We start from the raw sequence: 21,646 nt of genomic DNA, 5'->3' as shown, positions 1-21,646 counted from the left end.
ACCCTACTCTACCCTACCCTACTCTACCCTACCCTACTCTACCCTACTCTACTCTACCCTACTCTACTCTTACCTACCCTGCTCTACCCTACTCTACCCTACCCTACTCTACTCTATCCCATTCCCATGGGAGGACCCTGGCCACCTCGCACGGCAGAGCTGGAGGAGATAATGAGATAATCTGCCAGGAAAAGCTGAACATTTTAGATGTGTGTGGCAGCTTTTCCAGGGTTTAAGACTTGGGTTTGCAGTCTGCACGCCACTGCATGTGAGAAGGGCTCCTTCCTTTCCAAAATGCTCCTGGCTCTGGGGTAAGGCAGGACTTGGTAACCTCCAGCAACTAGGCACCTGGACCCACGTTCTTCTACTCACTGAATAAATAAATGATAGCATACATGGCATTTTAACCAAAGAGAGGGTTCTGCCATTAAACCAGTTAGCTTTTCTCTGTGTGTGGCATGAGAGGGCATTGATTTCCCCGCCCTGCTGGTCCCGAGCTGTGCAAGACCCTGTAGACAACGTCCCTTTGGGCGGTGACCCTGACGTTGCTGTGTCCCCCAGGTGATCATCCTGAACCACCCCGGGCAGATCAGCGCCGGCTACTCGCCCGTCATCGACTGCCACACCGCACACATCGCCTGCAAGTTCGCCGAGCTGAAGGAGAAGATCGACCGGCGCTCCGGCAAGAAGCTGGAGGACAACCCCAAGTCCCTGAAATCGGGCGATGCGGCCATCGTGGAGATGATTCCTGGCAAGCCGATGTGTGTGGAGAGCTTCTCCCAGTACCCACCCCTCGGTAAGGGAACGTCTCCTTTGTGGTCTCCTGTGGAGGAGTGTGGAGGCTGCGTGGGTGCCGACCTCGCTCTGGCCATGCTGAGCCTCTCCCAGTATCCCTACTGGTCATACTGGGAGGAGATGAGTGCATTTCATTGCTCCTCCACGTGCAAAATCTGATGCATGATGTGGGTTGGGGCAGCTGGGCTGGGACAGGCTCTCTGATGAGCTGTTTTCAAAGGAAGGGCTGGGTTTTCCCACTGGGAAGAGTGGAGCTTTTCCTCCAAAATTACTGAACCCTGAAAGAGGCTGTGCAGGGACATTTCTCAGCTTCCTTGTCTCTGCCCTAAGAAAACTGGTCAGGAGAAGAAACACAGAGAGGACACCTTTTAGTGCAGGGAAGGCCGTGCTTGCCTTGGATGATGGTGCTCATCTGGCTTAGCAGTGCAGAGAGCAGCTGTGATTTAAATTTAATAAACAGTCATTAATTAATTTATTTAATAAGCAGTCACTTAAACAGAGAGGGGCACCAGGGCGGTGCTCTTTGGTGGTCAGCACAGGTGCCGGTGGCTCAGGGCTGGTTCCCTCTCCGAGGACGGTAGTAATGAGGGATTCACGGGGTGGGTTCAGCTCCGAGGGGTGCACGTCCCACCTGGGGGGGGGGGGTGGCGCGGCCGCGTGTCGCTCACGTCCCCCGCTCTGCCCCCAGGCCGCTTCGCTGTCCGTGACATGCGGCAGACCGTGGCCGTGGGCGTCATCAAGAACGTGGAGAAGAAGAGCGGTGGGGCCGGCAAAGTCACCAAGTCCGCCCAGAAGGCCCAGAAGGCTGGCAAATGAATCGTGGGCTCCCAGTGCGTAGCGCAGAAACCATCCCTGACACCAGGACGCTGCCACCGTCTCCCCCGGGCGCATGTGTGCACATCAGCTTGTAAGAGTTTATATGTCAACGACTGGATGCTCACCATTAAGGTCCAGTGGAAATTCTTTAAAAGGAAAAGCATGTTCCAGCGTTTGTGAGGCTTCATGTTAATTTTACCAATAAAACTGGTACAACATCCACAGTGGAAAACAAACAAGCAAACAAACAAACAAAAAACCAACCAACCAAACAAAAAAAACAAACCGACCCCAAAGGTGTGGAGCTCTGTGTGTGTGTGTGTCATTGAGAGGGGCTGCTTTGCTGGGCTCGTGGAGTCCTGTTTAGGGCACAGGCAGGGCTGGGATGGGTGGCAGGAGGATGGAGGACCCGTGGGCACCCCGGTCAGGGTGGCACCAGCCGTTCCCCAGCTCTCACCCCTTGACCAGTGCAGGTGTACGGGCTGATAGCCCTGCATAAAGCAGGGGCTGGTCTTATAACAGGGTTTTTATATCCTTCTTAACCCACTCAGCCCTCTAATTTCAATTATTAGGGTCTTTATTATAATTTTTTTTCCATGCAGATTAAGCTTGAGTAAACCCCCTAAACGTATGTCATTTAAAGAGAAAATAGCATACCCCTATGTCCTTGAAGGGCTAACAATTCCATGTTAAACTATATCATTTCCCACAATTTTGGGAAAAGTGGCCAAAGCTGCCTCCCCTCTACACCTTTCCTTCCCTCACCCCAGATCCCCACTGCGACAGAAACCGTCCTGCCCAGGTGATGCCATGACCCAGAGCGCAGAGGTGCCTGAGGGCTGCTGAGGGCCCCAGATCTCGGGGAGCCCACCCAGGACCACATCTTGACCCCCTTGCAAGCCCAAATGCGTGTGAAGATGCCCTGATCCGTACCCACCCAGCACAGGCTGCTCGAATGCATCGATGCAGATGCTTAGGGGTGACCGAAGTGGCGCGGAGGGGAAAGGGTGGGATGCTGAGTGTGCTGCTCACAGCGTGCCACCGTGCTCTGGGGACATTCCCGAGGGGGATTCCTCCTCGAAGGTGGGGTTAGCAGCTACCCTGGGCCCATGAAGCGGTTTTCAGAAGCCACAGTGCCGGGAGGTGTGGGGCAGAGGACACCGGGTACAGGCTCTGTGAAGGATGGCACCATGCCAGGTCCCTCCCAGGAGAGCTCCAGAGGCATAAGTATCATTCCTGCTTGTGTTACAGGAGCTCTTAATGGTCCTAATTAACAACCGATGCTCTGCAGCACTGAGTGCCCCAGGCACAGCCCCACGTCACAGCTCCCCGAGCTGCCTCCCCCAAAACTGCGCACTCAGACCGCCGGGGTCCCCCCTCACACCCCCAGCAGCCGCCAGCTTCATCCACAAGGATTTCCAAGCTGGGCAGGAGAACATCTCCATGTGCATGTTTTCTTCTCCTTCCCTCAAGCAGCAGGGACAGGAGGTCCCTTGGGGACGTCCCTGTGCAGGTACCTGCAGCTCGCCGGTCCCCAGCAGGAGCCCGTCCCTGGTGCGGCGGGAATGGGGACAATTTTGGGATCAGATGGCAGAGAAGAGCAGGCACAAGGCTGCACCTGGCCCTCTATCGCTATTCTAAAAGCAAAAACAAGCTTGACAAAATCCCAGCTACGTTTCCATAGAAATACGCCAGGGGAACTGTGAAGGATGCTTTGGGAGTGATGCACAAGCGGTGTGGTAATTAACGGGGTAGCTTCAGAAAAGGAAAAACTGAGAACCCTGAGGATTTAACTTAACAGCAGGTTCAACATTTTCAGCCCAATTTCTGTGCGGTTGGTACCACAGGCAATTTGCAGGGTTTGGAAGAAGAGATGTGACCTCAAGTGAGACGTCTGCAGTGGCAGCGTCCCCTGGTCTGGGACGTTTGGGTTGGGCTCTGCAGAAAGCCAGAATAAACAGAAATGTTCTGATTTAGGCCCATTTCAAAGCACGAGGTTCCAAAATATCAGGTATCCTCAATTTCTGGGAATCGCAAAGTGAAATGAAGCCACGACCTGCCTCCACCCAGACCTGGGGTTTGAAGACTCATCACCTGTTTGCTGTGACCCGATCAGTCACCGATGTGCAGACCTCTGCCCAACCCCGCAGGCAAGGGGGATGATGCCCCTTTTGGGGCTGGGGGCTGACCCACCTGGGGCTTCTACCCACACTGCGAGCAACCTGGCATCACTGAACTGGGCCACAGATGGCTTCTGGCAAAACCTTGCAGCAAAGTGAAGCCGACTCGAGAGCCATCAACAAAAGCAGGCGGGTGTTGCGTTGCCTGCGGCAGGTGACATGTAGGGCTGTGCTGCTGAGAGGCATCTTAAAACATTTCTCCTCCTGTTCCTGCCATGCTCAGGTGAGCTGGAACCTTGCCAAAAACTCAGGGATAATTTTTTCTAGTAACTTTATTACATTTTATCATTTTATTTTATTTTACTTTATTTTATTTTATTTTATTTTATCTTACTTTATTTTGTTTTATCTTATTTTATCTTATCTTATCTTATTTTATTTTTTATTTTATTTTATTTAGTTTTATTTTATTTTATCTTAGTTTATTTATTTCCTTGTATTTTACTTTATTTTTTTATTATTTTATTTTATTTTAATTTTCCTTTTCTTTTATTATTTATTTCCAGGCCTTTTTCGCCGCCGTCCTCCCGCTCCCCCCGGCAGCCTCCTCAGCGCTGCCGCCTGGTGGCAGCCGCCCCGAAGTGCTCCCGCAGCAGCCGCGGGGGCCGGCGGCGCACCCGGGGGGGACCCCTCTGCAAAACCCAGCCCGAGCAGGACACGGCCTCGGGAGCTGCAAAGTGCTTGATATTATTTCTCTGGGGACTGGAATTTGTAAATGTGATTATATTACCTGAAATGTAAAGCTCGGGGGGGGGGGGGGGGGGGAAATGCCAGCAACAGAAGGCAGCACGGCCCGTGCACAGCAGAGCTTTGATGCCCCCGCTGGGGTTTGCGGGTGGGGAAGGGGTGACCCCATGAACCGTGGCTGCTTGGCCGCATCCTCGTGGGTGCCGCTGGAGAAGGGGAATGAGTGACGGGCTGGTGGCTGGCTGTGAGCTGTTAATAATTTAAGGTGAGTTTTGTTAATCTGCCGGAGCCGATTGGGCGGCTCAGCAGGCGCTTCGGGCTGCACTGAAAAATTTATGAGGCTGGTGCAAGGCTGCAGGTGAAACCCACGCTGCAGGTGCTGAGCAGGGTGAATTGGAGCCGCCCGCTGCCCTTCCATGCTCGCAGTGGGTTCGAGCAGCGGCTGCAGCCTCCCCAGAGGAGCCCGGCACGGGCAGCGCTGCTCAGGGAGATTCCAGCAAGACCGGTGGAGGGTTACGTGGCAGCTTGGCCTTCTGTCCCACTCCTGCTCCCTTGGAGGCCGAGGTATGTATGCTTACAGCATCCCCAGGGGACACCACCCAAGCTGGCCCTGCCGGAGGCAGAGGGGCCTCATGAGCCACCTCTGGCAGCTGCTGTGCTCCCAGACTCATCTCTCCACAATGCAGAAATTTCCCCCATACCTGCTTGTGTCTCTTCCCTCCGTCCTCTTTCCACCGTGCCCCACTCACAAAGTGCATCAGCCCCCCCCGTCCCAGGGGGGTACAGCTCCAGGAGGAAGGAAGCCAGGGCCAGCCCTCCCAGCGTATTTTAACAAGTCTAGGAGGGCACCAGCAGGGACTTTCTGCTCATTTCCTTTAACCATCTCCCTCTGTATCCTCCCACTGTATTTAAGAGCTGCATTTTCAGCACGAGCCCGAGATGCATTTGCAGCTGGGGTAGCACAGAGCAGCAGCTCTCTGCCAGGGCGCTGCAGCATGCCCAGTCCTCAAGGCTGGGCTTTCAGCCTCCCACAAAGATAATGCTGATCCAAAGGAGAAACCCGGGCTGTAACAGAGCCCAGGGCCAAGCTCCTTCCAGACACCTGCCCCCCACCTCTGGTGACACCCCCGCAGTAAGTCCCCTGAGACCGTTCAGCCAAAGCTTGGGTATTTCACAGAGAGATGCTGCAGCATCTTTCAGATAACTTAGTAAAGCTTCATTTACAAACACCCCGTCCATGTGCCAGCCCGCCTGCAAATTTCGGATGGCCTGGTTTTGCCTAGCCCAAATGATTTCTAATCTCCCCTCGTCTGGCACTGTCTTCATGCCTTCTATCTGCTAAATGCTTTTTGTAGTCCTGGCCAGCCGCAGCGAGCGCCTGCCCGCTGAGCACTTAGGAGTGATGAGCCTGGAAGCGGCCAGCCTTCAGGACAGGGCATGCCAGGGGGCTCCAGCAACAAGGGCAAAGAGGGGGGAATATGACCCCTAAATATCACTGCTGCAGGTTTCCGAGCCCTTGCTTCGGAGCAGGGCTCATGCATCAGAGTGATGAGCATGGTGGGGACATCCCCTCCACCGTGTGCCAGCTCCCAGGACGCGCAGTTTTGGGGAGAGGCGAAGCCCCTTCAAGGTGGCCTGGGCAGCTGAGCCCTTGCTAGCTGACAGCTTGGTCAGGCTACAAACACAGCTCATTTTTTACCACCTCCCTGCCCCGCTCTGCCCGCTGTCAGCACACGGAGGTGCTGAATGAGACATTCTGCAGGCACAGGCAGAGCACGCAGCTGCCCAGAGGACAGGAACATCCTTTGGACCAGAGCACGCAGGATGGAGCTGCAGGAACAAAACGGGGACTGCATGAAAATAAGGCTGGGATGGAGGAAAAGTCATCCTGCAAATGCAGCACCAGGCTCACCCAGAGGAACCTGCCCCTTGGCACGTCCTGCCTGCCCTACTGAGCACCCATTTGGCTCGGTGACTCTCCAGTGCTCCCCATGTGGGATCCAAAATGAGCCCACAGAGAAAAAGTTCATGAGCAGCAGAACCAGGGGAGTCCAATTTCCAACGGATTTGTTATGAAAAGACGTGGCTGGGTTCTTTGATGTCTAATAATGCTGCATGTCTGCATTGCCATCTCCTTCACTGGAGGGATTTCAGGATTTCTGTCCCCTCTGATCACATTTTTTTTCACTTGCAGCAACCTGAAATGTCTCCCCCACCTTTAATAAACTAAGATGAAAATTGCCCACAGGCTCCACAGTTATTAAAGGAGGAAAGAAACTGGCAGATCCAGAGCTGAGCCGTGTACACCAGCTTTCCTTAGGACTTCAGGTTAAAAATAAATAAACCATAAGCCCTCGTCCCTTCATGTTCTCTTGATTTCCCAAGCGTCCCGGCTGCAAGACTGAAGCAGGCCTGCAGCAAAGGCTCGCAGAGCACAGAAAACACAATTTCAGTTCCTTCAGGAGTTTGTCTCTGCATCTGCCAGCTCGTGTGCTGTGACAGGCAGGGCAGGAGCGAGGAGACAGCCGGCGCTGCCTGGGGGCTTCCCAGGGGGATGTGTGGTTAAACCTCACTGCTACAGGACAGGCCTCTCACCTGGCACTCGGATCAGAAATGACCCTCTTAATTAAAGCCAGCAGCTAAACTTTGATTTTCTATATTTTTTGAAAATGGGAAAGATTAAACGGGAAATGGGAGAGTGAGTTTTTGCATTTGGAAGTTCTCTTATCTCTCAATAATGAAAAGACAACGGTTTTAAGTCTTTTCACTGTTGTAGCAATGGGGTCTGGTTGTCTTACTTGTCGAACCTGGAGATTTTGACATTTCAGCAAGGAAAAGAAAACACTTTGCAGCAGAAACAAAAATAACCTTCCTGTGCACAGGCTCGGAGCAGTCCCTGCTCCTCCCCTGGGGCTGAGCTGGGCTCACCTCCTCCGAGCCCCCTCTGAGACCCAGTACCTGGAGCCTCTTCCTTAAGCCCCTAACACATCCCAGCAAAGCAGGAATTTCCCCTACCCCCTATACCAGCCGCTCTTCTCCTAGCCCCAAGCTCCCTTTCTTTTTTCCCTACAGCAGCTCACCAAGGTTTGACAGAGCCCAGCTCAGCAAGGTCACTCCCCTCTTAACCCAGGACACCTGGGGTCACTTGGAGCCTATTTATTGTTGTTGGCTGGGCTGTTCTCCTTCTTTCCTTGCTGCAGAATGAGTGATGGAGGAATCCAGTGTGCTCCTGCACTGCTTGTCTCAGATAAGGTAGATGTGTCAGCATTGTTAGCTATTTCAGTAGATTATTTTAAATTTTTTTTTTTTTTTTTCTGGTGACAACCTCCAGTCCCTAAATATTACATGTGGGTTTCAATTCAGCTTTGAAGTTGGTGGGAGGCAGGTGTTCGAGTGGGATCAAAGCGCTTTGTGGGCTTGGTGAGGCTGGGCCCTCGTGGAGGTGCTGCTACAGCCCCAGGAGGTGCTTGGCTGGGAGCGGGGTCAGTCCTGAGCTGGACCCTGAGCTCTTAAGATCTTGTAGGGCTGGAGGAACTCCCATGCAAGACCAGGCTCGTTTTATTGTTATGAGGTTATAAATTGCAAAAAGTAAGGCCCTGGTTTGAAGGAACCTGAAGGGGGCTGCCCATGGGAAGCTTTCCAAGTCATGTCTCTGTGGGGTTGTCCCATCAGGAGCTCGTGGTGGCCCTGTGGTGGGGAGATGAGGTCCTGGAGCTGCTGGGGAGCTTGTGGAGGTCCCACGGTGAGGAGATGAGGTCCTGGAGCTGCCTCGTCTCAAGGGGTGAGCTCTCAGAGCCCAGCAGTGATGGCAGTTTGAGCTGCGGCCTGGTTCTTGTGGGTGCAGGAGGAGGCAGAAAACCAAGGAGGCTGAGAGGAACAATGAGAGCGACATGAGGAGCGACTGAGAGCTAAATTTACAGAGTCTGGGTAAAGGCAGGCTCAGGGGCAACGTGGTCACAGGCTAAAAATACCTTCAAGGTAACGGTATAAATGAAGAAAGGGAATTGTGTGTGGTCTCAAAGGAGGCTAGGGCAAAAGCCAGAGCTGGAGGCTAATGAAGGAGACCTGCAGAGAAATGAGGAAGAAGACCTGGCCGGTGGGGAGTTTATCACGGGATGGGTGCTGGGGGAAACGGGGAGGACTTGGTCACCCTGTGCAGCCAAGGGGCTTATTTTCAGCTTTGTGCATACGCTGAACCAAACCCAGTTTGATTCAACAGAAATCCCCCACCTTTGCTTGCCCCCGTTGTCTCTTCCTGTACACCTAGCTGAGCTGTCGTTCCTCCCAGTAACGGGTTTTCTTTCCAGTCAAGCCTCCACAGCACGAATGAGTAGTGAAACCTCAGCAATTTTAATCACCCGTAGAAAAGAAAAACATAAAATTTCTGGCTGAGGAGACAGAGCATGTGTGTTCGGTGTAACTTGGAGGCTTCTGCCCATGCAGTCAGATGCTCCCTGCTGCAGCCTGTCCCACAGAGCATGATTTGTCCTGGCTTTGGCTGCAGCAGCCTCCAACAAGGTAGGTGCTGTCTAAGAACAGGGCAAAGATGGAGGATGGCAGAGAATTTTTGTATCCAGTAACCACGGAATGTAAAATAAGTAGCTCTCTCAGCACCAGATGGAAGGAAAGCTGGCTTTTTATCAATGCGTTGACAGCAAATTCGGACTGGAGCATTTTAGTGCCTGGGAGGGATTTAGTGCCTGGGGAGGGGTGGTGTCCTCGCAGGCACCTTATCTGGCATCTAGCAAAGATGAGATCACGCTTCAGGATCCCCTCTGAATGGCAAGAGAGGCAGCGCTAGGGAGCCTCTCCTTCTCTCTAGGCTTCTAACTGTCATGAAAATTGACACAAACTTAATTAACCTCAAGGCTCATGACTGTCAAATTTGATTGAAACTGGTCAGCCATGTGGTGCCTCTTCATTTTAGGCTGTAAAAAAAAAAAAAAAAAAAAAAAACAACAGTGGTGATGCTGTGGTTGAATACAAGTGCCAGGAAAGGCTTTTGCCCAGTGCCCAGTTTGGAGCCCCCTTGCTCTCGAGGTGGTCCCTCTGCACAAGTCCCCATCACTTGGGGATCGCTCTTGGGTGCTGCAGCCCAAGGGGCTGATACAACCGTAGCAGGAGGCTGCAGACCCTGTTTGCCCACAGCAGAAGGCTCAGGCCTTGGGAAGCTCCAGGAAAGATTTTCAGTTCGGTGAGACAAAGCCACTGCTCTTGGGGTTAACCCTGTGACCCTAGCAACTCCAGGTTTATAATGTGCTTTTCATCCCTTCCTTGATCCCATAAGCAGGGCATGGATCTTTGACCTAACGCAAGACAAATTCTCTTACTAAAGGCCCCTTTTCTTATGGCTCAATTAACAGAAGTGATAAGCAGGTTCCCTCCAATTTACTTTAATTTGCCTCATCTAACCACTTTTCCATCATGCTACAAATTTTCTGCAGCTGTGCCCAACTCTCCCCATCCCAAGAGATGAAATCTCTACTGAGAGCTGGCTCTTGTTCTAGCCAGAAGTATGCGTCCCTCTTGACACACTCATTTTTCTCCTTTGGAAATCTGCAGATTTCTCCACTTAGGCACAAGATAGGCACAAGAATTTATTTTTTAAAGCATTTCCAAACCATAATGCTAGAGAAGTGGCACCTCCTAGCTTAGCGCACCTGCACCCAAGGAACCAACCTTTCCCTTAGGGTTCCTGGCTGCAAAACCCAAAATAGTTCGGCACGTGTTGGGAAGAAGCCTTGTTAGCCAAACAGCAAAGACATCTAATCAATAACCACGGGCTCCAGAGAGCTGGCTGCTGCTTGGAGGAGAGGATGGGGTGGTGGGAGGTGACAGGGGAGGTGCTGCAGCAGAGGAAGGAGATGGGTGGATGCAGAGAGCAGAAAGGCTGCCCTGCTTGCAGCTTTGGGTTACTTTTGCTTGGGCAGTACAGCTGTCTCTAGCCCTGCACAGGGAGAGATGGGGCCATCTGCTTTAGGGTTTGACAGCAGGCAGCAGGATGAGGGTGATGAAGCCCAGGCTGCGGCAGCGCAGTTCGCACAAACCACCGGTGGTGGGGATAGGCGTGGAGAAAGGTCTCTGGCTCTGTGTTTCGAACAGAAACACATCCCTGGAGTCATTCCATATATTTCACACCAGTCATTTTTTACTACATCTCAAAAACTGCCAAAGGACAGAACACTGAACTTCCTGTATCTTCACATAGCTTGAGAGATTTCATCTTACCTTCAGGCTCTAAGCTATCTGCCATGGTATTCGCATTTTCAAGCCATCAGTCGTGTTGAAAGCAAAGAACTGACTCAGTAATTCTGTTTCTGTGTGGAGACATAATGTCCTTGGATCATAAAAGCAGTACTGGGAAGGTGCTTTTATGTACTTCATTAATTCCCATAGTGTTAGTGGCTTGTTAGTGGCTGCCTCTGTCCTTCTGCCCCCCGTTCATCTTTCAAAATTACCTGCTGCAGGCTCCGTGGCAGGACATTGCAGCTGGTTAGTAGTTATATTCCAGCTGTTCCCAAGAGATGCTGATCCCATCAGGCTTGGAGCATGTCTGTGTGAGTGTGGCTTGTGGGAATGCCCTGGGAACGGGGGAGGGGAGTGATGTGCTTGGTGGAGGGGCTGCAGCCCCACTTGCCTCTTGCACTGAGAAATGTCCTTTACACTTGGCCGCGCTGCAGCTACAACTTGAGGTGTTGAGCCATGAGAAACTTGTAAAAAAAAAAAAAAAAGTTAGTGATATTTTAAGGGCCCAAGTTGAAGAGAGGGAAGAAGCAAGGCTGGAGTGGATTTTTATCCACAATTCCAGGTCTTTTCTGCCTCCCAAAGACTGCTCTGTCTGTACAAGGGGAGCATCCTTGGTGTTCCTTGCTCACAAGGTTCTGTTTGCCTTCATCTGAGGCTTTACCTCCCTCACAAGTGGAGCAGCGAGCCCTGCCAGCTGCCACAAGCACTTTGCACCTTCCCTGGCATCTCACTCTTCCCCCCAGGGCTTGGAAAGGATGAAATCCCCCCTTTCCTGCACCCACCCCTGCTTTTTGGTAGCTTTTGGGGGAGACACGTGGCACCCGAAGCTGTGCTGCAGTGTGATGCTGCGGATGACCAACTAATTAGGCAAAGAGGAGTGTGATGAATTTAGATTCTTCTTTAGGGCTCGCAGTCTATTAGTAATCTGGAATTTGTTAATTGAAAATTGCTTCCTCTGTTTGTTGTTGGCCTTTTTTGTGGAGGGGGATATTTCCTGCTTTTGGACTGCGTCGCTGGATCTATAATAATGCACTTTGTACATTAGTGCCAGGCACATTTGTAATTGGCTACCCTATTAAAGAACACTAATGATCTTAGAAGTGTTCACAAATAATGAATAGAATGGCCCCTCACTGAATTGAGTAATTTATTCACTGACATACTTGCAGATCTGTTTTTCCTTTCTTTAACCCAGCTTTAGTTTTCTGCCTGCCTTGCGGAGACGTCTTCTCTTTTAGCCAGGTGTTGCAGAGCACGTGGGTCAGAGGAAACCTACCTAAGGGGAGGGCTGCTCCGTGCTGGCTCGTCTCAATGTACGTGGTGGGTTGTGGAGAGTAAACAGCAGCAATTTTAGTCTTGAGGTGCCTCTCGTGCGTCACTTATTGGGATTCTGCTGAGGCTCAAGAAGAGCACAAAAAGCCAGGACTTGGGGAATGGGCTCTGGAAGACTGCTAATTTTCCTAATTTAAATGTGACGGTTATAAAAAGACTCCCAGAAGAGTAGCAGGATTGGTTTTCCAGCTGCTGACCCTCACAAGAGAGGGAACTGAAACGCAGCCCTGCGTGGTTCCTGCATGCTGTGAAACTTTGGGCAACCGTTTTGCTGCTTCCAAGAGAAGCACATTGTGGCAAGGTGCTCTGTGCTGAACGAAGCAGGTCATTGGAGCTTGCTGTTCCATTCACGTACAAAAATCCCTGTGCTAAAGCACTATAAACTTGTGAAAAACATGCAGAACTGTTTTCCAGGTGCAAGGCAGGTATATCTACCTTCTCTCAGGGTTCTCCATGCTGAGTCTTGTGGAGGTGCATCAGGAGGAAATATCCCTTGAGGCATGAGTCTGTCATGCTGTATGGAGGAAAATAATAAGGCTGGGGCATAACTACTGGGGTGTCTCAGAGCTGATTTGGGTCAGCACACTCAGAGATGGACATGTTATAATGGGAGCTTGGTCCTCTGCCTGGCCTGGTGGCCGCATCAAAGTGGAGCTGGTTCCCCCATGATCCCGCAGCCGCTGGGACCAGGTCAGAGCTCTCCCAGCTCTCCTTGTGGCAAGGGAACAAAACCTCACAGGCTGTGCCCAGCCCTTCTTGTGGGGCCTTCTAGAAGGAACACACCTGCGGTAATTTTTTTTGGGGGGAGAGACACGTGTTCGGCTTGGGGGAGTGATGCGGAGGCAGGGGAAGATGCCAGACCGTGTTTTTAGAGGAAGAAGTCGGATCCTGATTTCTTGAGACGGTGCCAGAGCTTGCTTTTGTGGGGGAGACCAAAATCTGCTTTATTATTTTTCCTTTTTTTTTTTTTTTTTTTTTCCCTTTGGGGGGGGGGCCCCCCAAAACCCCATCGGGGGGGGGGGGGGGGGGGGGGGGGGGGGTGCCGCCCCCCATGCGGCCGAGGGATGCTGAGGGTTAAGGGGGCGGGGGAGCGGGCGGGGCGCGGCGGAGCCGATCGCATCCCGTTCCCTTCCTGCGGCTTCGCCTGCGCCGGGCGCCGGGAGCAGCGGCGGGGGAGCGCGGGTGGAGCCCCCGGGGGAGTCCCCGCGGAGCCCCCCCCCGGCCCCCGGGCGGCCGCCACCATGGTGCAGAAATCCCGCAACGGAGGCGTTTACCCGGGGCCGGCAGCCGAGAAGAAGCTCAAGGTGGGCTTCGTGGGCTTGGATCCCGGAGCTCCGGACTCCAGCCGGGACGGGGCGCTCCTCATCGCCGGCTCCGAGAGCACCAAACGGGGCAGCATCCTCAGCAAGCCCCGCTCCGGGGTGTCGGGGAGCGGCAAGCCCCCCAAAAGGAATGCTTTTTACCGCAAGCTGCAGAATTTCCTCTACAACGTGCTGGAGAGACCGCGGGGCTGGGCTTTCATTTACCACGCATACGTGTGAGTAAGAAAGATGGGGGGGGGGGGGCCCCCGCGCCCCCCCCCCCCCGACCCCAAAGCTGCCCTTGCAGCCCACCCCCGTCCTATTAAATGCGTGGGGAGGGGGGGGATGCTGCGGCTGCGGAGGGGGTGCAGGGAAAGAGGGGATGCTCGCTGGGAAGCCTGGGGGGTGCAAGAGGCTGAGATTTCTCCCCCCCCCCCCCCCCCCCCGGGGGGGGGGGGCGGCCCGGCGGGGGGGCGGGGCGGCGGGCGCGGGCGCCCCCCCCCCCCCCCCCCCCCCCCCCCCCGGCCGCTCCCGCTTGCGGGGGAAGGGGCTGCTCATGCGGTCGGTGCAGGGGGGGCTGGAGCAGCGGGAGTGATGGGTAGGGATTGCTCCTCCGTCTTGCTTGAAATCACCATAGCAATGCTGCAAGCAGAGGAACAAAAAGCTCTGCTCAGGCACTGTCTCTCCTTCCCTCCCTCCCCCCAGCTCCTTCTCCTCCAGCCCCATCTTTGCTGGGTGGCTGCGAAGGGGTTGGGGCCGGGGGTGGTTTTGCAGCCCCGCACCGGGTCCTGGGGGTGTTTCTTGCCCCCCCCCCCCCCCCCCAACCCCGTGGGAAGGAGCAGGTTTGGAGATGTGTCTAGAAGGAAATGCTAATCAGTGTCTGGGGCTTCCTGAGCTGGGAGATGGAGCGGTAAACAAAGGAGCAGTCCCAGGGTGCCTGTTTCCCCTCTGCATCCCCGTTTTGGGCCAGAAATGCCCACGTTTGCCCCCATCATTTGGCAGAGAAATGCCCAGCTCTGAAGGCACTGCTGCAGAAGGGAGGCAGATGACTTCCCGTTGTTTAGAGGATTGCGAAGGGAGGGTCAAGATAAATCGCTGTGCTACTGCAACTCCCTTCCCTCTGGGACTTTCCATGGTCCCACCAGGCTCATCTGTGGGCCTGGGCTCGGGCACAGTGCAGGTCTGGGCGCTCAGCCTCCCCTTGGTGCTAATGGTTTTTCTGTTTGCATGCTTTTCATCGTGGCTAGGGCCTCTGTCAGCCCCAGCAAGAGGATTTTTGGAGCCTTATGTTATTTTCCTCTCCTTTGTTTTGCTGTTAATGCTATTCTTGGGTAAGGTGCTGGGATGCGCTTTTTGGTCCTCAGCCATTTTGTGCGTTGAGGCCTCCGAGGGAGGTGTCGGTGGGTCCGCTCGGGGTGGTGAAATGCTGGCTGGGTGCAGGGGGGAGCTTGGTACTGCACTGCAGCGGGCTGGGGTGCTGTCAGCGAGCTCGTCCTCCTGGGAAACGGGAGAGGAGGAGAGGGAGCCTCTGCGGAGCTCTGTTGTGGCTGTGCCGGGCGTGAAGTCCAGCACCAAGAGTCCTGAGCATCCTCCATGCTCGGGGCCATGCTCTGGAGTTGTAGGTGCTTTGTGTCGCAAAATCCTCCCCAATAAGAGCTGAGCGTGCACACGGTGAGCTGGGCGCTTGCCTGCGTGTGCCCCGAGGATGGGGGATGTTGTGTATAACACGCACCATATGTTGTTAAATACAGGTGAAAGCCCAGCCTGGGGACACTGGGGTGACAGAAACAGCAGTGGAAGGGGCTGGGAGCCAAATGGCAGGCAGCAGGGGTAGCCCCAGCTGTGAGGGCTCTGTAAGCATCTTTGGCTTCTTCAGCTGCTGCCTTAATTCCTGACCCACATTGCTCTCTGCAGTGCTGTTTGCTTGGGCAGCCAGTGATCCTCATGGGGCAGGGGCATCCCCCCCCCAAAAAAAAAACAAAAAACAAAACAAAACAAAAAAAAACCACAACCTTCTGCCAGGACTCGCCTTCCCCTGGAGCCCCTGTTTCCAGCACAATCACTTGGTGCCAGGCTGGGGTGCCCCTCGGCTCTCCCCATGGATCCGCATCCCTCCGCAGCCCCAGCAGCTGCATCTTCCCCTGGGCTCGTGACTCCACTCGTACCCGCTGTGCCACCACGTGGAGCCCTGCCCTCCGGTTAGAAACTGCTGGTCTGGGATGTGCTGGAGCTGGGCTGCCTCCCTGGCTCACCTTGGGGCAGATGCTCCAGCAGCTGGGCAGTATAATATCATATAAATGCTCCAAAACCATCCCCTGACCCCACAGCCCTGCACCCGCTGGGAAATGGGGCTGAGGTGGTAACTGCACCGAGGTCTGTGAAGCGTTGCTGGTACGATTAATTTTTTAGTGTGTCAGGATGTTATGTGGATTCCGGTCTTCTGAACTTTACTTATGATGAGGTTAGCCTTGGCAGTTTACTAATAAGAGCTGGAGGATGTGATAAACATCATCTAAAGTCAACGGGATAAAGCCCAGCATCGCTTTATCCCTTTTTACTGCCTGGATTAGCCTGGCACCACCAGTGCCAGCTTTGTATGTGTTTGAATGGGGCTGGCAGGGGGGTTTCTGCACCTAAAAGTCTGTAACCCAGAGAGGACAGGCAAAAAGCCTCGTGGCTGCTTACCCACAGACGTGGGAGAGCGGAGGGACTGGCTCAAGGTCATGAAGTTTGTGTAGAGCTGGACTCCCCCTGGTGTCCCCACGGCCTGATGCTGTGTCCTACCCACATGGCCAGGTCTCCCTGTCCCCTCCTGCTCCAGGCCTCATTTTGTGCCACTGAAGCCTTGGCCACAGAAGCTCCTTTATCCTTCATTTTTCATGCTGCAGGCGTGTGAATTCTGATGGAGGCTGTGGGTGGGGAGCCCCAGCCTGCCCCTAACTCAGCCCCACCGCAAGTGACCCCATCTGCCAGCACCCCTGTTTTTCTGCTCACGGGGCCTTGTATGAAGGCTTAGGAAATATCTCTGGGGGAGTGAGTTTGTGCTCCAATCCATCTGTTTTCTTTTCCTTCTCTCCTTTCTGTTGTCGTTCCTCCCCCTTTGCACCATTTCATGGGAAATTCAGTGCAGTTCCCACCCCTCCAGCCCCAAACTCTTTAACTCTGTCTCATCTCAGATGCTGCCTCCGTGAAGGCGCTATTACCTGAGAAGCGCTACCTTATATTTCTGAATTGTGATTCATTTTTATACTTAGCTCTTCCCACACTGACACAACTGGCTGACCTGCCCATGATACGTGTATCTGTATACAGATTATGTATGTGAACATCATGTTTTGCACAGCCCCACGAATGTCTGAGCCTGATGGGTCCCATTTTTGAGTGTGGCTGGAAATGGAAAAGCAGACTCCAGCTCTTGGAGGCCTGGGCCTTTCCTGTATCTCTCAGCTTTTTTTATTTTTTTTTTATTTTTTTTTTGGCAGAGCCTTAGCGCTGCAGCACGTGGCCTCGTTCTGCTCAAGGTTGAGCTGAAACGTGAAAAGTTGAGCCCCGTCTAAATGTCAGGCCAGGCTTTTTGAGGGATGCAGCAAGTCTTGTTCTCTGCACAGGGAGGCATTTTGCTTGCAAAAGTCATTCACTTTTGCTTCTCTATAACTTAGATTTTTTTTTTCTTGTAGTCCTCTTACTTTTGTTGTTGTAGTCTGTCCCGTGCTCAGTGGTGCTGAGTCTGAAGGGCTGTCATACTTGAGTGATTTTTGTCCCTGCCTTTTTTGTCACTTTTAAAGCTGTATGCCCAGACCAATGGTGATTCTTGCATTTCCTACTTTGAATTTACAACCTTAACGTGCCTTTTAACTGTGTTTAAAAATAGTTTGGGTGCATTTTTTATCTGCATACCGTGCACCATACATTCAGTTTATTAAGCAAGTGCATGCATGGACTTAAGTTATAATAAGGAAGAATGTTTCCTCCCTGTCTAATTCTATTATTTTTTTTTTGTGCCATCCCCATTCTGTTTGTTCTTCCCTTTTAACCCAGCCAGAAGCCACCTCTGTCTCCAGCAAGTCTCCTCTCTGCGCTGCCTGCATCCTGGCACGGCTCGCGGTGACAGCAGCTATGGCAGCGCTGGGAGGACGGAGCCTTGGTGCAATTGCTTCCCTGAAGGTCTGGGGTTTGCTGGTGCAGAGGTGGCCTCTCTTGTGGCTCCTTCTAGGAGCTAACGTGGTGATTTCATGCAGATTCTCTCTCAGATAATGCTGCCTGGCTTGGGTTTTCAGGCAGCTCACGTGTTTTGATTTGTTTTTCCACACCACTTAATTTTTTATACTTGTTTTATGGCGTTGACTAATTAGGAGTAAATTTAGTTTGACTATCTCGTTCATCCATCCCCAATTTGAAGATTGTTTCCTAATAGCAAGCCCACGCTCAGGGGTTTTGCTGGCAGGAACGGAGCCCCCAGACCCAGTGGTGGGCAGGGACCTTTTGGGTCCCCCTCCCTATGTCCCACTGTGCGTGGGATGAAGATGCCAGTGTTAAATCTCCTGTTTGTGCTGAGTTTAATGGACCTGCTGGGCTTTGGCCTCTGCTGCTGATGCCCTCATCCTTGCAGTTTGTCCTCTCTGGAGTTTTGTAGTCCTGGGGACCAGGAGACCTCAGCGCAGCGATGCCTCACGAGCTCCTCTCCAGCTGCTTAGTCAGAGCTTGGTGGGAGCAACCTGATTTCACTCGCTTTAATGTGTCACGTTCCAGCCATCACGTTCACCCCACACTGACATTATGGAAACGAAAAACAAGCCGATCCCCCAGGTGACCTCCGTTCTGTGCTATATCACGCCGCAACCAGATGAGTGAGTCTGTCGTTAGAAGGAATAACCCCAAATGAAGCTCCCAAATCCTCAACTAAAGGGAAGATGGGTGTTGCATAAACAAAAATGCAGTTCGTGAAGATCAGATTTCTTGATTTATTTTTATTTTTTGCATTGCAGCAGATGGTGGGGACATAGTGCGGTGAGACCCTGCAATTCATTTGGTAGGACGGGGGGAGGACAGGGGGTTTGGGGCTTCCCAGCATAAAACGCATAGAATTTTGGCATTTGGGATTTAAGGATTTAAGCAGCAAATACTTAGCCCCATTTAATCCTTGTTAAGGTAGCCCAAACTTTTAGCTGGGGACAGAAGAGGGACAGATTCCTCTTTAAATCTGTGGGGGCAGGGAGATGCGCCGGTCCCTTTTCCTGATATGTGACCTCCTGTAGTGTAGACGCAGGAGAGCAGAGAAGGATGGAGAGTGACTCCTACAATCCTACAAAGGATTAAGCTTTGTCTATAGCATGCTTTTGTGCAAACATAAGCCAGCCCCTGTGTGTGTGAAATGTCCCCCGTGCATCAAAGGGATGAGTTCTTCAGCGTTGAGCAGGATAAGCCCCATCTTTCCATGAGGTTCACTTTGCTACAGGACAACGCAGTGGCTTTTGGGCCCCAAATGGTCAAAAAGGAATTAATTGTGCTTTAAAATGTAATTATTGTGGTGGTTTTAAATGAGTTTTGTGAGTGCATTCAGAGGGAGGCCGCACTGCAAGGTGGTCTTTAGTGGCAAGCACAGGAGAGCCAAGCCAGGTCGTGTAGGAGGGCGCTGGGCACGGCTGGTCCTTCGCACCATATGCTTAAACTGATGCCTGCTCTGACATCCTATAGCAGAAGATGGCCCTGCTGGCTCTGGAATTTACATTGCTCCTTGGTGCGTGTGCCCAGCCACCCAGGCTGAAAGAAAAATGTTGGTTTTTCCCCCGCAAAGAACAGGCTGTGCAGCACCATCCACTCCGGGTGCCCTCCGCTTCCCACGCGGTTCTCCCAGCTGTGTCCTGGGCAGGCTGTGAGGGCAGCAGCCCATGGCACACAGGCTGGAGGTGTTTGGGGAAGTCGGTGCATCTATTCTGAAGCACTGCGTTAATCACGGTGCTGTGTGTTGGAGTATCCTGAGCAGAAGTCCCTGGCTGGGATGCTGAGAGCTGCTTTATTGCAGCCTCTGGGCTTCTTCGGTGTCTAACCGCCAACAAGCGAGGGAAACTGGAGCATTCCTCCATCTATCCGATCTGTCTTCATATCACTCCAGCCTCTGAGGTGCTTTTTAAAAGCGTGTGACTCCCTGGTGTTGGTAAACCCCCATCTGGTGACTTCTTTTAGGTGGGTTTGTTGTTGGGCAAAGGGTGACCTCCTTTCGATGTGTGAGGAATGCAAGATGTGACACCTTCTCGCCTCTCCCTCCCTGCTGTAGGGGATGATTTAAAGCTGCATCAAGGTCACTGGGGCTGCTGGGCGCAGCTCCCTCGGCTTTACAAGCCCAGTGACTTGAGCAACCTCTTGATTTGTTTCAGTGCCTACACTGCCCAGATTGTGGGTGGAGTGGGCTTTCAGCTCAAGTCTGGTGATGCTCGGGTGTCTCTGGGATGTAATATTATGTGCTGGGTTCCTTGCAGGACACCTCATCCCATGGGAGCCTCAGTGCAGATCTAAGGTGGGCACGTCTACCTTCTTGGAGATACCCTTTTGTATTCCTTGAAGGGAGAGGGAATCCCAGTTCCCTTGTATAGGCTGGGTGGGATGAGTCCAGACCACAAGACAAGAAGGCAGAGCCTGGCATCAGTTTGCAAACCAAAAACTGGAGTGAGCTGGGGTGGCACTGAGCACCTCCCACCTCCTGCCGCAGCCGGTAGGAGCTGTGACGTTCAGAGCCAGAGCTGTGCTGTGGACATCCCAACAGGGAAAGGTGAAGGTGAGAGATGGGTCTGATCTGCACCAAAATGGGGTGACCAACATGTGAGACCCATGTCTAGCCAGCAACCATTGAGAAGTGGATTTGAGCAAGGAGCCTTTTCAGCAAACCCCAGTCAACTAGTGGACCTGCAACCCAAGACCTGGGGGAAATCAGATGATAATTCAACCTTATTTAATACCGATTGTAGTTCTAAGCAGCTATGGTTGTGTTTGGGCTCTCAGAGTGTGCCTGGTGGGATGGTCAGTGTTCATTTGGACACCACCCTTTCTGAATGTGTCCCCAGGAGGGTGGGACAGGGCCAGGCTCCAGCTGAAGATGCCATCCATCTATCGTGGCTGGCCTCTTCGGGGCAAGGCTGGAGGAGGTTTTTGTCTTCGGATGGTCTTTCCCAGGGATTCACAGCTGCTGCATTTCTAACCATGCCCTGATGTGCCCGGAAGCCCTGCCTTCGGGTGCGTAGCTCCGCCAGTCCGGGGAGGTGACGGCGACGAAGCGAAATTCGGCTGAGGCGATCGCTGAGCCGCTGTCGCACGCCGCAATGGATGAGCACAGCAGGACAGGCGATCCTAATGCGGCTGCCACAGATCCGCTGTCACTCTCTGTGAAGTTATTATGGTGCCTGGGGGGGTGTGGGGGGGAAATCCTGACTCAAAGGTGACTCACGTACACCTCTCCTCCGTCTCCTGTGGGAATGCAGTGGCTCGTGTCTGGGCACCTGCTGGGTGCGTTTGTTACAGCTTCTGTTTGATATGCTCGGGGACCTAATAAGCAGTGCGAAAGGAAAAGGGGAACTTCAGTCAAATAATAGTTAAAGTGAATACCGGGGGGAAAACAATACTCTATTAATATTATAGCAGTGTGCGAGCAGCCCTAATGGAAATAAAGTCTACGAGCCTCTGTTCCATACATCAGGCCGGTCCCTGCCGTAACAGCTTGCTGTACTGAACAGAAGCTCAGTGATATTTGTGAAGCCGTTGCAGGGGGACCACTGGCAAGCGTTAGCTTTGCTCCAGTCTTATTTTTAATGCTGTTTAACTGGCTTCTTTTTTGCTTTTGACTTAGTGGGCTGGTTTCTATTCACGCTCCTTGGGTTTGCAAAAGAAAGCAAGGGTTGGTTTGGCTAGGGCAAAATGTCCAAGGCACGGCCAGCCTGGGATAGAGGGAAATCCAATAAATCCAGGAGCTCAGCAGAGTTAACTTAGGCTGGGAGGAGGAAGGCATCCTCCTTGGGAGGCGCTCCCCCGTCGCGGGGCAGTTGGCTGCTTGCTGTGCTCTTGCTGTTCATTACGCATGCAGCGTGCGGAGGGCTGCGAGTTGGGCTTATCGGCTTTCTCGCTGTCGGGTGTTATGTGTGGCAGCGAAATGACAGCGCTGGGAGGCTTTCTCCTGCGTGTTTATGGGCTTTCACACAACTCGGAGTCTCAAAGTGGCCGTTAATTGAGTTTATGCTTGCTCGGAGGTTCGTTACCTGGTCTGAGGAACATAATGAGGGACGTAAGAGCCTTGTCTTTCAC

General features: G+C 52.9%; 2 protein-coding genes and 1 long non-coding RNA gene across 19 annotated transcripts in view; 2 read left to right on the top strand and 1 right to left on the bottom strand.

The window, feature by feature from the left end:
* The window catches only part of EEF1A2 (eukaryotic translation elongation factor 1 alpha 2), a 13,920-nt gene extending 12,050 nt beyond the window's left edge, over positions 1-1,870 (top strand). The window contains exons 7-8 of the mRNA XM_035343778.1: positions 562-796; positions 1,484-1,870. Of these exons, the coding sequence (XP_035199669.1) occupies positions 562-796; positions 1,484-1,611 (363 nt within the window). The 3' untranslated portion in view covers positions 1,612-1,870. The remainder of the gene's footprint in view (positions 1-561; positions 797-1,483) is intronic.
* A 9,354-nt stretch (positions 1,871-11,224) lies between these two features.
* On the bottom strand, positions 11,225-13,445 carry LOC118176612. The gene is made up of 3 exons (XR_004755490.1): positions 13,331-13,445; positions 12,492-12,570; positions 11,225-12,114 (listed from the first exon to the last, which is right to left on the bottom strand). It is a non-coding gene; the product is annotated as an uncharacterized LOC118176612 (long non-coding RNA).
* Positions 13,185-21,646, top strand: part of KCNQ2 (potassium voltage-gated channel subfamily Q member 2) — a 70,644-nt gene continuing 62,182 nt past the window's right edge. For 7 of the 17 annotated variants that reach the window (XM_035343680.1, XM_035343679.1, XM_035343685.1 and 4 more), the window contains exon 1: positions 13,186-13,593. In XM_035343680.1, coding sequence (XP_035199571.1) covers positions 13,298-13,593 — 296 coding nt within the window. In that variant the 5' untranslated portion in view covers positions 13,186-13,297. Of the gene's footprint in view, positions 13,594-21,646 lie in introns of all 17 variants that reach the window. The other 10 variants (XM_035343676.1, XM_035343677.1, XM_035343670.1 and 7 more) reach the window with 2 other exon arrangements.

This window comes from Oxyura jamaicensis, chromosome 20 (assembly GCF_011077185.1).
Source record: "Oxyura jamaicensis isolate SHBP4307 breed ruddy duck chromosome 20, BPBGC_Ojam_1.0, whole genome shotgun sequence".
Lineage (NCBI taxonomy): Eukaryota > Metazoa > Chordata > Aves > Anseriformes > Anatidae > Oxyura > Oxyura jamaicensis.
The sequence above is the reverse complement of the archived record's forward strand: the minus strand, read 5'-3'. Positions and strand labels throughout refer to the sequence as shown.